The sequence below is a fragment of the Prunus avium genome, chromosome 1, assembly GCF_965620075.1.
Source record: "Prunus avium chromosome 1, drPruAviu1.hap1.1, whole genome shotgun sequence".
Lineage (NCBI taxonomy): Eukaryota > Viridiplantae > Streptophyta > Magnoliopsida > Rosales > Rosaceae > Prunus > Prunus avium.
Genome location: NC_142284.1, coordinates 6,900,268 through 6,915,796, shown reverse-complemented (window position 1 = coordinate 6,915,796; position 15,529 = coordinate 6,900,268). Strand labels below are relative to the sequence as shown.

The following is a 15,529-nucleotide window of genomic DNA, read 5'->3' as shown; positions in this document are numbered from 1 at the left end:
ACCCCAATGACAGTGCATAGTTAAGTCAACAACAAGTCTACCACTATGTTTTCTTATGTATCCCATGGAAATAAATAATGATCATCCAATTGAAATTCATTTGGCATAGAAAACGGATCCAATACAATTAAGTCTACCGCAAGTCTACCACCATCACCATGCTTATTTCAGAGAGGCACCCACGCACCAGCTTTTCGAATGACTATTTCCATGTAAACAAATTCAACAGAAAATAGAAAGTTTAGTACAAAAGGATGTCGTGTTTGTCAATTTATAGGAATTTTCTTCCCACCTTGGAAAAGTGGTGGCGGTTCAAATCCATTTCTGATGTATATATATTGTTTTCTAATTAGTCTCCCTCCTTTGTAGGCTCTATATCTAACTAAGAAGAAGTCAAGGTAGCTCTCAATGAAAAATAAAATCATACGATAACAGTTGCATTAATCATCAAAAATATTGTTTACATCTGTTGTTAATTAATGAGGAGAACAGCCAAAATGGTGGCCATTCAGCCCACTCACTAACACCACTGAATTTACTTGCATGGGATGCTACCAAATGAGGGGAGGAGATTTTTCACACACACACTACAATGGTTCTATTGGGGTTCGAACCTGAAACCACTAGTCTACAAGTCAATGTCATTTTTCGCTGGACTAAATTCCGTTGACACAATTGTTATTGTTGCTTGTCATGTTGCATGATTACTTGGATAGAGGAATATTTTCTTGTGAAACAATATAACCACTTGTTATGTTCTTTATGTAGATGATTGGTTAATTGGATTCTTATTGATTTTAATGTATGGTTAATTAAGCATGGAAGTTTTCGCTGTAATAATGGGTGATGTAATAGCTAATAATTACCAGCTTGGTGACCAAGACGGTGCTGTGGCCGTGGGCTTCGGGGGTTGGATCTGGTATTGCATTTGGGTTGTGTCCTTGACAGATTTGGAGCTTGGGGCTCATCAAAGAGAGAGAGAGAGAGAGAGAGAGAGAGAGAGAGAGAGGACCTACCCCCACCCCAACCATCAGCACTTAACGCCTCCTCTGATGGTCTGATTAACGGAGAATCTAATTTGTAATTTTTCCGTGAGTTCAAAAATCTACGTGCAATATTTTCAAAAATTAGGTAGTTTTATATAGTTATACCATCAGTCTATACTATAATTACTCTGTCTTTTTATTTTTCAAAGGGACCTAATATTCTCAAAGAGAGCCTGTGCTTTAGCTATATTATACACAGACAACAGCTTTGTTCCCAGTAAAGTACGTGCATATGTATATAGTAATTGATCATCGCACATGGATGTGCAACCATATCTATAGCCTATGCATGCTCAGAGGCAACCTCCAGGGGCAAATCCAAGCTTCCCTCTAGCAACGTCATGCACCACCTCCAATTTCTGCTGCTGAACATTCCCAAATATGGCAATGTCACTGTCATTCTTATTTGCAGCAAAAGCCAAGCAAGCTTGGGAAGCAGTCACCGCATATATTATGCCAGTACCATCCAAATCCAACGTCAATCCACCCTCAAAGGAAATCCCTATTGTCGGAATATTAACTGTCTCATAACTACTAAAGTCATAGCATGTATCCAATATTGAAATTGCCGGAGCTGTCGGGTAGCCTTTCATCCCATGACGAAATACATCCCGCAAAGCGCTGTACGCCTGTGGTGGCAGCCGTGTTATGACCGTACCAGAGTCGATTATCGTCCCGGAAGTTTTAAAAACTGAAGTTGAAATGGGTAACTTACGTCCGCCCACAGTGATACCAACCAGGTTAATGCCATATAACGATGAGTACTCCTTTTGTGGGAGGGTGGCAAGCGGCGTGAACTTCACTCCCTTGGAAGCTCGGCGGCCAAAGCTAAGGAAACCGGTGGAGCTTGAGGTGGAGGGTAGACAATAGGAGAAAAAGCGGCCGTATTTGGCCGCAGTTTGTTCAACAAAGGAAATACTGTCGCGACCGAGGCCAAGCAACCCCGCATAGCCACGAAAGAGGCCTTGGTTGATATGGCCGCAGCCAAAGAGGAACCCGTCGAACACATCCGTCGAAGTTAAAGTAATGGTTTCTTTGGCTAAGAATCCGACGGAGATGGAGCCGTCTCCGTATGCTGTGGCGTATACGCATGTGGATGTGGATTTTACACAACCGGGTTTATAGAGTGTAGCTGATATGAGTTGAGAGCACACCGTAGAATTGCAGGACACGTTGGCATATGAACTGGAGACTGAAGGGTCAAAGATGGGGTCCACTTGTTTGTAGCAAGGCCTAACGCAGGGCCGACATTGAGTCCAAGTGAGGTGGCTTCCTGTGTCAAATGTGAGTGAAAGTTGCTTCTTAGGTGTGCCTAGGCCCACCGTCACAATGTAGTTGCCCGCACCCACTGTACTCCCGGACATGGCCGGGACAGTGGTGCTGTCCCACTGTCTTTGGCCACGGCGGTCAATTGCTTTCTTGGGATTACGCCGAGAGTGGATTGAATTCACTCGGGCTTGGTCTTGCTCGAGGATTTGAGTGTGAGTGGGAGCATTTTCTTTGTGTAATTGGTTGAAGTGGGAGCAAGGGCCATGCTTGTGTACCACTTTAAGTACTGATGCCTTCTTGTCATGACCTGAATTGAAATAGATATATTAATGTACCTACAAATGTAAATACACCTACGTACAACTTTGTACCTACCTATGTATTGTCTAGCTAATCAAAATACCAAAATCAGAATTAATGTATGTTACGTACCAAACTTTAATGAGAAGGAAAAAAAAAAACTTCTTACGGAAGGAAACACCAACTCAAGAAACGACAACATGCACATAAAGAGAGTGACATGAATAGCCAGGTATTTGTATTCGCACACTTTTGGTGCTCCCTCACGGAAAATGCCAATACAAACTCTATTTATGAACAAAATTATCTATGCCTATTGAACTTTTTGTTAGTAGTGTGGATTTAAGAGTTATGTGATCAACCTTCGGTGGATCCAGGGCTGCAAGTGGTTGCTGGTAGCAGAGACTTGACTTGAACTGTATGACTTTCTTCCAAGGTAAAGCATGTCTCCAAAGAGCAGAGAATCAGGCAGACAAGTACAAAGAAACGAATGAAATACCAGAGGAAGGAGGAGCTAGAAATATTGGGAGTTTCCATGACTGAAATTAAGTTAATTCATGAATAAGCATACTCTTAGCTTTATAAGGTAATTGGAGATAGCTTTTAGGTGGTCTCAACGTCACCCATTATAGCGCAGTGGGATAGTGAGAAATTTCGATGCTGTTTCTGCTAAAAAATATTTGGTCTCAAATTCAATTGATTGTACGCCTATGCAGCCACCCAATCCCACCAAGCTCACAAGACACTAGTCTAGTCAGTAATAATGAACGTACTCAACAAGTTTTTCGTTCTTTAAGATATCCTGTTAGATTGTTTGGCAACAACATGATACATTCCCACTTCGTACTGTTGAGAATATAGGATCTCATTGAGAATTCTAATTAAGCATTGAATGACAAATATAATATCATAGGGCTCTTCATGTGTGACTTCTTCTTTTTTTTCTCCTCTTGAGGCAACAGCGGGACGCCGATTCTCACCCATATTCACAATTAATTTTAGGTTTCATGGTCTAAATTTTTTTTTCGATAAATACCACAAGGTCTCTCCACACCCAGCTTGCCCCTGACCACAAAGTGCTTCAAACGGGTTTCGAACCCCTACCATTGAGGCACCAAGTAGCTCACTAGCTAGAGGTGGCAATTTGCCAACGGCACCACACCTTGTATTAGAGCAGTAATTCATTTGCCAAATCCAACCACCATATATGCTCCACCTAATATGTATTGACTAACATATATATTTGATTCAGTCTTTACCGTATGTTAAGTGGGCATATTGAGAATGCATAATTTACGTTCTTGGTAGCAAATAATGAGCATATGTAGAATCTAACAATTAAAGAGAATATGTAATTAGCAGTTAACTCTTAATTTAGTGGTACTTCTTTTTCGAAAGTTGGAAAATATTCCAAGTTCGAATCAACATCCCCCACTAACAAATAACAAAGAGCATATATAATTACTATTTCATTGAGTTTTATAGAATGAAGTAAAATCCAAGTGAAAATCTTAATTTTGTCGTGCTAGTTTCTTTTTCTTAAATATGGAGCCTACAAAAACGAGACTGGTTAGAGAATTATATATAAATCACAAATGGACTTGAACCTGCACCACTTGTCCAAGGTTTAATATCTTTAACAAGCACTAAGACGTTCTTTGAGTAATGCGCTTATGCCAGCTTCCTCTTGTACTAAAAGTTTTCTATTTTATGTGGAATTTGCCGGTTGACCAGAAACATATTGCCGTTCAAAAATCAAGTGCTTCAGTGCGTCTGTAATTCTATAAGCATGGTGGTAAACTTAGTGCTCGGGAGTAATTCTAGATAGGTTAGAATCAATTTTAGGGAGAAGCACTTTTCATGTGCTTCTTCATACAATCATCTTTAGAATTTTAAGTGATTCTAGGGAGAAGCACCTCCCATGTGCTTCTACATAAAATCACTTAAAAACCACTTAAAGTGATTCTCCACAGAAGTGATTATTGGCCTATCCATAATCAATTTCAAACGAGTACTTATAATTGTACTTCTGTTTTTTTGCCAAATGAACTTAAATTGAGTGAGCATTATTTCATGGGATATAATGGTAGTCTAAGTGGTGGTAGTCTGGTCCTACGAAATATGCTTAAATAAATTCACATTAACTATGTTTATTTGTTTATGTATAAATTTTTTTTTAGTACAAGTAATTGAAGATGGGGGGTTTACACAAATATTTATTGAGTGTTTTGGGGTTTCGAACTTCATATAAGTGGAGGTGGAGGTGGAAAATCTCAACCAACTAAGCTATACCCCACTAACTATTTATCGTTCAATTTAATTCAGACCCACAAGCAGATTTTCACAAAGCTTCTGCAGACAAACTTGCCGTACAATAAGTGCAAAGAATATTGATAACATTGATGAAGATAATTGGAGAAGAATGCAAGAAAGCAAAGGAAGCTAGAGACAAAATGAACTTGATTCTTGTATATTCTAACTCTCTCAATGAGTTAGCTTTATATAGCTCCCCTGCGCCCAAATAGCATCTCTGAAGCCAAGCCATAGGACCATAAGTATAGGTATGCCATAGTGCTTGGTTACTTCATGGGCTTTTCGCATATAAGCTCATAAATGAGGCCTATATGTTTTACTTTTGTGAGATTTCTAATGATAAGTCCCTAACAAAACTTAATTGTGTTTGGAAGCCTGTATTACTTGGACTTAAATCCATATTTTTGATCACATTGCTGACCATTGAATCATGAGGGACTTTTAGTTAGTAGTATGTTTATCTAGTGTTCTAATTTGTTCAATGTAATTTTTGTCTTTTGAATATTTTTGAAGTGTTGTCCACCAGGACTAAAAGTAATAAACTAAACTTTTTTTTTGGGTTAAAAAACTTGAGTTTTTCTATTTAAACCCCACACTTTTCTTTGTTTACCCCAATACTTAAATCATTAAGCTCTTATGTTTTATTATTGTGTAAAAAGACAAAAAAAGTCATCCAACTTAATACTTAACCCTAGTACATCTATACACACACCTCACCACTCTTCATATTAAGTTTTAGAAAAACACAAACTCCTCTTCACCCTATTGCCAGATTACTCCTCTTTCAATCTAAGAAACCTACTACAATCTCATATTCTCTTCACAAACCCTAAATTGGGATTGTCATAGTAATATAAGTGGATAGGGAGGGAGTGGATATTACGAATTCCCTTGGCTTTGCATGACTTCCTCACCTCTCTCTCCTTCTCTTTCTTTTATTAATAGATTTCTTCCACGCCCATGGCCCAACACTTCTGCTTGCTGTTTTTATTTATCTCCTAAATTGACATAATGCCCTAAATAATATAAACGTAGTGTTTACTGCATCCATGTACAACAAATATATAATAAGAAAATATACATCAAAATACCATATACCAAATCCGTTTTCCATAGCAGAACAAAATTCTTGATGAAGAACAACTACACTTGTAAGCTATTACTTGTAAAATATTTATCACACTGTTACATTGAAAAATAATAGAACCTATTCTACGAAAAAGAAAATCGGGTGCAAAAGAATAATGATGCAGTAATACCTGCAAAATGCTGTTATGAAACTGCAAGATGGACTTGAAGATCTTAGGATTCTGGTGTGGGGTGTGAGGTGGATGAGGTTTTTTTTATTGTTTTTTTTTTTTCTGATGGGTATGTATTTGGGGATAACTTGGGAAGCTAGTGGGTTTTCTTAAAAATTGTGAAAATTTAAATTAGAAGTTAGGATGAACCTAGAATATAAAGTGAACAAAGAGAAGTGCGAGGTTTAAATAAAAAAAAACTCAAAAACTTGCTCTGTTTTGTTTCTCAACTGGTTGGCTGTTCTATTGGGCATTAAGCTCTGTTTGGTTGGGGGTAGTTGCCCAATTTGTTTCTTATTTCAATTTCAAATCATCGGGATGTGATATACTATAAAGTTATTTGCGTCTGTTTAATGAAGTATTAGTGAACTAGTATAGATATCCCATTTTCATAGTAAACATATGTCATATGACATTCTTATCTTATAAAATTATTGCAAACATTAACAAAAGGCATATTTGTTTGGTTGCGTGGCTAGGATTGGATTAGAGTTGAGTCCAAGTCAGCCCTTATGAGTCTCACCCCTCTAAATAAAACTTGTAAGACACAATATGTTGAACTGTTGTCTATTTTAATAAGTGGAGTCCGAGAACACTAAACAATGGTCAGAACTGTTGTTCATTTTAATTGAAGTAGTCCAAGTCCAATCTCACTTACCAACTATAAATCTTGATCAAGGGGATTTCTCAATCACTTTAATTTCCGGAGAGGAAAGTGGGACTAATCATAATTTCCGAAGCCGACGAAGTGATTACGCCTAATTTTTTTTTTAAAGGAAGTGATTAAGCCTAATTTGAATGGGCTTGAAAGGACATTCTTTCACTTGCACGTGAAGTCATATCACATAGTAACACTTTTTTTTTAACCACACCATCTTGGGACATGCGGCATGCCTATGCCTATGACCACTGGGATAATGAACGCAAATTGGCCAAATCTAAACAGAAAAAATGACTCTCCAGTGCTTCGCGGCACTACAGTGCTCCATTGTTCCCCACCATCCAACCGTCCGTTTAGTTCATCCCAAGATCATCTCTCCAACGCCATCATCATCAACCATAACAAGAAGGGGAGCTTTATCCGCTGCTTTAATCTCCACCACATTCACGCTGCTCTTGACGCTGACACCTCCTTCAAAGTCCGCCATAGCCGAATTCTCAGAACTCCTAAACTCCGGCGGCGTCAAGGCTTTGGAGCTTCGCCTCGGTGACGGTGAAGTACCCGCCGACGGCGACCAGGTTATCTTTCTCTCCGATATACATGATTTATGAACTGGGTGGTTGGTTAAAACTGGGGTAAGGGGTTGATGGGTATGTGGCTATGTTGCCTTTTGATTTGCGTATAATCAAAACAAGCTTGGTTAATTTACATGGTTGTGCCTGTACATAATGGTTGATGTAATCTTTTGCATTTAAGCTAGCCAGTAATTTCACCTGTTTTCAAGCAGTTAGGCTGTAATTTGCTGAAATTTTTTTTGTGTGGCCAAGTTGTTGGATGCTGTTCTGTTTAGAACAAAAGGAACTCTATATTTTTGGCTTTTGCAGCATTTAAACTTCAATATTACAGAAGACAGAACAAATAGCATAAAAGAGTACAATGTGCACACTTTGTGCCCTGAAATATTTCTTGTTTTGGATTGAGAATTCAGATTTGTGGGACAATTTGATGCCTAGCTATCTGAAGGCCTCTTGCAGTGATTGAAATGCATCTATAGCCTTCTAAATGTGTATACTTTGATTGTGAAGGTTGCTGTTCATTACTATGGAAGGTTGGCAGCAAAACAAGGATGGCGCTTTGACTCGACATATGATCACAAAGATGAAAATGGTGAACCGATTCCTTTTGTATTCGTTATTGGGTCTGGGAAAGTAAGTCCTCATGTTAATATGGTCTCCTAGTCTTTACCATTAAAAGATATTAGTCATGTCATATTTATGTTTTACTAACACCAATATTCACTATTAGTACTACCTTTGAAAATATTGCGCTGTATATCATTAACCTACAACCTAGCTAGCTGATTCAAAACAATGTTGTTATGCAATACAGATTCCATTTCTCCATTATATCGATGGAATGGTTACGTACAGCTGCAGCTTATGTTCCTTCATGTTATTTCACATTTGCGTGTATGACTACTTGTCAATTTGATTGTAATAATTGGTCATGTCATGTCTTTAAGCACTATCCAAAATCCTCTTTTTCTAACGAAATATATTCATTTCCCTTAAAAGCTTAACCAGATATTAACAGCTATAATTTTGTGCGGTAAATACCATTATGTCTGTTTAGCCTTTTGGAGACTTACCTTTTCTTAACTTTAGAAATGTTTTAATCCTTTGTTTGAACTGTCACAAGTTGTGAGACTCTCTTTATATTGATGTTGCAAATGCATATGCAGGTCATTTCAGGGATTGAAACAGCTGTGAAATCTATGAAAGTGGGTGGTGTTCGTAGAGTTGTTATACCGCCATCACAAGGGTATCAGAACACATCACAGGAACCTGTACCACCTAATGTAATTGCTCTGTTTCTTCCAGATTCTTTCACTTAGTCTGTTACCTTGGTAAATTTATTCTTAAACAGTTGTTTGCATATATCTTCGTTGAAACGAAAGAGAAGCTACTTTCTCTAGTCAGAATACATTTCGCTTGTTTGCTTCTGTGGTCTGCATGGGCACACTTGTGTCTAAAGTAAAAAGAATCTCAAAATCTCTTTATCTTGTGCCATTAATCCGTTTTTAAAGGTGAATTTAGAGTAATCCTACCATCAACTGAGAGAGAGAGAGAGAGAGAGAGAGAGAGAGAGAGATGTTTGCCCCTTTTTTGGTGCAAATATTTTCAGTTAAAGTTACCTTGCTGAGTAAATTCATTAAGGATGCTGAGAATATGTAACAGGGATATGGTTGTTAGGAAGTTATGAATGATCCAAATCTATATAGCTTAATTTGGCATCATCAACTACAGCAGTACATCATGCATCATATCTGCCATACATGATACATGTATCTTTGTATGCATGCAGACCAAAGTATTTTCCCCCTCATTTTCTTGCCCTTGTTACTCAGCTCTCAGGGTTTATTGTCTTTCCTCAGTTTTTTGACAGGCAGAGACTGTTTACAACCATTTTCAATCCAACTCGTCTTGCTAATGGAGAAGGCTCAACTTTGGGGACTCTTGTGTTTGATATTGAGTTGGTCAGCCTGAGACATAAATGAAGACTTCAATTATTCTTTGTCTCCTATGCCAATGCTTTGTCTCCTATGCCAAAATTTAAGCTGTAAGAAGATACTTTTTATTCATTCTGGGAAAGGAGGTATTTTACATGGTCGATGTGGCTTATGATTGCTTACTTCAGCTGTAATATATAAACCAATTGTCTGAAGGTGTACAAAATTGTAGATTCAATGGATTGCTGCTAAATTTCAGCTCCACGTTGGATATCATGTGTTATCAGTCAATAGGGATGATGGCTTTTGGTTGAGTGCAGTAGTTTCTTTTTTTTCCTTCTTTAGTTTGTCTTTTTTTATAGGAGAGAAAACTTTGGAATCTTATACAGGGGGAATGAAACAAGAGCTGTTGAAAAAACTTCTGTGCTGATATTGTTTCTCTGGTGCGTGTTTTACCCGTCAACCTGAGAATTTAGGAAGGACTAACAGTTTTGTTTCTTTGAGTAATGTGTTCTCATTTGCCCTACTGGAAATGGCCAGAAATGTTTTCCTTGTTTTCCTTTTTTTCTTTTGTGTTAACTGGCTAATTTGAGAACATATCATGAGACTTTAACCCAGATAGAGAGAGGTTCACAATTTCTGCATTTTATGCCAAAACCAACCATGGTGTTCTGCAGAATCCCATATTCTCAGGTTTAAAATTACTGTAGTTTAACCTTAAAGTATGGTTGTATTATTTAGTTGGGTTCTTAGGAGTAATAGTTCCTCAATTTGTGCCCGAATTGCATTTTGGTCTTTGAACTTTAAAAATGGCTCTTGTAGTCCCTCAACTCCACTTTCGTTACACTGTTGGTCATGCTGTCATAATCTGTTACATGTTCAGTCAAATTTAAGGGGCATTCTAAATTTCCTGATTTATGTGACACTCCTTTTTTCTTCAATTCTAGCACCACATATAATAGTCATTTCACTCTTGGATCACTACAAAGCACTTTTAGATGGAGCATTTGAAATCATATTTTTGGGTTTGATTGATTCTTTGATTGTGTAGATTCAAATTCAAGCATGGTGAGCATATTGAAGCCGACCAATACCGTGTACATGCAAACATACCAAATTACGAAAAGTTGACCAAAGCACTTTAGTCATGTGCAAGCAAGCAAAAATATTCATAAAAAGTGACTGAAGCTAATTTTAGGCTGAACTCCACCATCCCCCTCAGTGCCTCCCAACCCTTTTTCCCCTAAATTTCCTGGATGCTAGCCCTATATTGGGGAAATACAAGCCTACCAAGAAGACCAAAAACTCCTCCAGCCTCAAGATGAAACACACCTTGTTGCTTCCATATCAAGGACCAAAATGGAAAAAAGGTCCTTGACTTAAGGATTTTCCTCCATCACGTTCCTTGCAGCCAGAAAAGTCAAAGTTTTAGTCTCATTTGCACGAAAATGACAACTCTCGCGTTTCATCTAAGAAAGCTTTGAATTTATTAGTATCCCTTGTGCATTGAGAAACTCTCCCTACATTGCAACCCTCACTGGCTTTAACAAACGCCAGCTCTCTGCCCTCCTCTGCTCTGCAGGCTCTGTTCTCCAGGCTCCAACAACTAAATTACGATGAAGGCGACGAGGGCAGACCGGGGTCGTTTCATAATTTCTTCTTTCGTCTTCATCTGTTTCTTGTGTGCCTTGGCTTCTATAAACGAAGTACGGTATGATAGTCTTCTGAAATTTGGCCGATGTGCTCTTGCCAACATCAACATGCCCTGTAAGCTCAATGCTTCAACATCAAACACTTTGCTTGCGCAGAGCTCTTCCTCCGATGATGAAATTCGCATACTTTTCGGCATTCTAACACTTCCTGACCAATACCAGCGCCGCCACTTCCTGCGTTTAATCTACGGCACGCAGACTCCGGTGGGAGCGAAAGTGGACGTGAAGTTTGTGTTCTGCAACCTCACAAAGGAAGACCAGAAAGTACTTGTTGCATTAGAAATAATGCGTTACGATGATATTATCATTCTGAATTGCCAAGAGAATATGAACAAGGGTAAGACTTACACCTACTTTTCGAGCTTGCCCGAGATGTTCAACGACAAAGAGGGGCCTAATCCGCCTTACCATTATGTGATGAAAACCGACGACGACGCTTATTTTAGGCTGCAGAGCTTGGTGGACTCTTTGAAGCCGTTGCCTAGAGAAGACTTGTACTATGGTTATGTTATCCCATGCCCAAGTATGGACCCTTTTGTGCATTACATGTCTGGCATGGGGTATTTGATTTCTTGGGACATAGTGGAGTGGATCAAAGAGTCTGATATCCCTAAGAACCAATTGGAAGGGCCGGAGGATAAAATTTTCGGGAATTGGATGCGAGACGGGCATCGTGCTAAGAACAGATTCAATGCTAAGTGGTCTATGTACAACTTTCCTGAGCCTCCAACAAGATGTACACATGAGCTTTGGCCGGACACAATTGCAGTTCATTTGTTGAAGAATCAAGAGAAGTGGATTAGGACATTGAAGTATTTCAATGTCACTGATAATCTCAAGCCTTCCAAATTGTACCATATACCTTAGGTAATATATACCTGAACAGTTTACTTTTTCTTTTATTTTTATTCTTTTCAATTATTGCTGAATTTAGATGATACAATCTGATTTTGATGATTCATTCTTGCTCTATACTATGTAATTTGATCTGAGGTTCAAATGGGTGATTGGCCCTCCCATGAAAATGAATGCCTACTGCCATCAAAGTTATTTGGTTCATGATGTGTTGATGAATTCACCCCGCATCTACTTTATAGGAGTTATTGAAAAGGGCAAATTATCTACAAAAATAAGGATGGTTGACTTCACTGGATTCTTTGAAGCTTTTTTTTTCCCTCATTGTGACCATTTTAGTTTTTGTAATTTTTAATTTCCTAGTTCACCCCTAACTGAAAATCATCCCAAACAAAAATAAGCCAAAGTGGGAGGGAGATGCCCTCTCTCTCCCTTTGCTGCAACAATTTTAAGATGAAAATTGGGTGATTTGCAACTCAAGAGAGCGAAAAAAAGAAGGTAATAATCGTGAAAGTTGAGAGCGGACTGCCCTGGATCAACTATAATCATCGCACGTGTGGAGAAGTAACTATTTATAAATAAGTATAATAAGGTGTTTTATCAAAAACAGCCCAACTTTAACCCTCAAATTCATAAATGTTAGTTTTTAAAAAAACTTTCAAGGGTTAATCGTTTTATTAGTCCCTGAACTTAGACCCGATTTGCATTTAAGTCCCTCAATTTCCAAAATCGTTCTCATGGTCCTTTAACTTCACTTTAGTTAGGACAAATGGTCCTGCCATCAATTTTGTTAACTTTTTCTGTTAAATGCAAGGGCAAAATGGTATTTTTATATTAAAACCTAAAAAATGAATAAAAGATCATATCTTTAAAATAACAATAAAAGAAAATCAAATAAAAAACCACCCAAAAAAAAAATCAAGTTTGGGGGGAGTAGAAATCAGGATAGAGGGGGAGAGAGAGAGTTTAATTTTTAATTTTTTATTCATATTTTAATCAATTTAATACAAAAATACTATTTTGCCCCTGCATTTAATAGAAAAGTTAACAAAGTTGACGGCATGACCATTTGTCCAAACGAAACTAAAGTTCAAGGACCACGGGAATGATTTTGGAAGTTGAGGGACTCAAATGCAAATCGGGTCTAAATTCAAGGACTAATAAAACGATTAACCCAAACTTTCAAATATAGCCAAAAACTCACTTAAATTGACCCAAATGCTCTCTAAAGAGTTGATGAGAAAACCCACCAATTCAAGCCATAGCCACATAGATGTTTTGTATTGCCTGGATTTATGAAAACTTCCTTTCTTTCTTTTTTTCTTCTTTTTGGTAATTACATTGTCATTTTTATGATAAGATTCATAAGCATGATTGAGTTGACGAATCCAATTTTGTTTTTATGCTTTTAGCTTTTAGGTGTAATTGAGTTATAATTTAGAGGGCATTTGGATCAATTTACGTGAGTTTTTGGTGATATTTAAAAGATTTAAAAAAAAAAAAAACTGACATTTATGAATTTGGGGGGTTAAATTTGGGCTATTTTTTATAAAAACTCTATAATAAGTGGGGTGCTCTCCTAAAATTGTATCGAAGTCTTTTGAGATAGGGTCGCAATCACGCCATGAGGCCTTACTCTCAACTCTGTATTGTATTAAGTTGAGAACAATATATATATATATATATGCAATCTGAAAAGAGCTTAAAGATACAACTAAAGTAGTACTAGAAGCTGTTTCACCTTGGGATTGAGGTGTAGCTAAGTTACATATGGTTAGATGGGGACTCAATTGCCTAATAGACGTAGTAGCTTAGAAAAATTGTAAATCCTAATTAGGCTCGAGATGTAGACGATCAAGATCCTTCAAGTTTGTTGGAAAATTCAAGATAATACTCTTGGTCCAAGTCCAATCTAAATCATCCAAGCTTTTTTTTTTTAACAAATCTCATGACCAATGTGAATTTTTGTTCATTAAACTAAACCTTTCGTTTCTTCCAACAACTCCATTAGGTTGGCAGTGTGTCTCTTGTACTTCAATAATTGGTTGGTACATTTCATATTAAGAGGAAGAATATTGCTCCTTGGCTTACCAAACAAAGAAATGTATTATACCCCTTGCAAATTAGGTGGATACTAATAAACAATAACTCACGTACAAAACTTTACAATTATTTTAGCTCTAGTCTCTTTCCCATCACTTACCAGATTTCATCTATATGGAGAAACAAGGAAAGAAACTTTGAATACATAAACCAAAGCTTGGAATTTTAGGTTTTCTTTTGCCAATTAAGCTCTAATTTTCTCAAGCGTCCTATAACAAGAACATCATGAAGACACCAAGGCCAGACGGGCTACGTTTTATAGCTTCTTCTTTGTTCTTCATTTGTTTCCTCTATGTTTTGGCTTCTATAACCGAACTGCGATTCGACAGTCTTCTGAAATTTGGTCGTCGTGCTCTTGCTAACATCAACATGCCCTCTGCTCAGTTGTATAATTCATCAAACACTTTGCATTCATCACCAAACATTACTTCACTGGCCCTTAATTCTTCCTCAAACGATGAAATCCGAGTACTTTTCGGAATTCTAACACTTCCTGGCCAATACCAACGCCGCCATTTCCTTCGTTTGATCTATGGCACGCAGACTCCAGTGGGCGCAAAAGTGGACTTGAAGTTTGTGATGTGCAACCTCACCAAGGAAGACCAAGAAGTGCTTGTAGCATTGGAAATAATGCGTTATGATGATATTATTATTCTCGATTGCGAAGAGAACATGAACAAGGGTAAGACTTACACCTACTTTTCGAGCTTGCCCGAGATGTTCAACAATACAAATGGGGTTTATCCACCTTACCATTATGTAATGAAAGCTGACGATGATGCCTACTTCAGGCTGCAGAACTTGGTGGACTCCCTGAAGCCGTTGCCTAGAGAAGACTTGTACTATGGTTATGTTATTCCATGTTCAAGCATGGAGCCGTTTGGTCACTACATGTCTGGCATGGGGTACTTGATTTCTTGGGACATAGTGGAGTGGATCAGAAAATCTGATATCCCCAAGAACCACATAGAAGGGCCTGAAGATAAAACTTTTGGTGACTGGATAAAAAATGGACATCGTGCTAAGAACAGGTTCAATGCTAAGTGGTCCATGTACAATTTTCCTGAGCCACCCACGAAATGTACACATGAGCTTTGGCCACACACAATTGCAGTTCATTTGTTGAAGAATCAAGAAAAGTGGATTAGGACATTGAAGTATTTTAATGTCACTGATAATCTCAAGCCTTCCAAATTGTACCATATACCATAGGTCTTTAAATACTTGAAATTTTTATTTATTTTATTTTTATAATAATTCTCATTATTGTTGAATTGAGACCAGACAATTTGATTTTGATGGTTACACTCTACACTTATTCATCCAAAACTTCTAGGTGATAGAACTATGTATTCCTAATTTATAGGAATAAAGAAACGAGAGGAATTTTAAGACAATAAGAAAAGCAAAAGGAGAAAAACTAAGGACTGCTTTGAGTTCTGCTTGGTTCATTTCATTGAGAA

The 15,529-nt window shown here is 37.7% G+C and overlaps 4 protein-coding genes across 4 annotated transcripts; 3 read left to right on the top strand and 1 right to left on the bottom strand.

Annotated features, from left to right (window-relative positions):
* Positions 1-1,161: 1,161 nt before the first annotated feature.
* LOC110753465 (aspartyl protease family protein At5g10770-like) lies at positions 1,162-3,152 on the bottom strand. The gene is made up of 2 exons (XM_021954377.2): positions 2,978-3,152; positions 1,162-2,622 (listed from the first exon to the last, which is right to left on the bottom strand). The coding sequence occupies exons 1-2, from the start codon at positions 3,150-3,152 to the stop codon at positions 1,340-1,342; spliced, it is 1,458 nt and encodes a 485-aa protein (XP_021810069.1). The 3' UTR covers positions 1,162-1,339.
* Positions 3,153-7,127: 3,975 nt separating this feature from the next.
* LOC110753427 (FKBP-like peptidyl-prolyl cis-trans isomerase family protein) lies at positions 7,128-9,710 on the top strand. The gene is made up of 4 exons (XM_021954335.2): positions 7,128-7,465; positions 7,973-8,095; positions 8,629-8,745; positions 9,322-9,710. The coding sequence occupies exons 1-4, from the start codon at positions 7,178-7,180 to the stop codon at positions 9,442-9,444; spliced, it is 651 nt and encodes a 216-aa protein (XP_021810027.1). The 5' UTR covers positions 7,128-7,177; the 3' UTR covers positions 9,445-9,710.
* Positions 9,711-9,872: 162 nt separating this feature from the next.
* Positions 9,873-12,172, top strand: LOC110753458 (beta-1,3-galactosyltransferase pvg3-like). Its single transcript, XM_021954368.2, has one exon. The coding sequence runs from the start codon at positions 11,013-11,015 to the stop codon at positions 11,973-11,975; it is 963 nt and encodes a 320-aa protein (XP_021810060.1). The 5' UTR covers positions 9,873-11,012; the 3' UTR covers positions 11,976-12,172.
* A 2,119-nt stretch (positions 12,173-14,291) lies between these two features.
* On the top strand, positions 14,292-15,278 carry LOC110753417 (beta-1,3-galactosyltransferase pvg3-like). The gene has a single exon (XM_021954325.2). The coding sequence runs from the start codon at positions 14,292-14,294 to the stop codon at positions 15,276-15,278; it is 987 nt and encodes a 328-aa protein (XP_021810017.1).
* Positions 15,279-15,529: the final 251 nt, after the last annotated feature.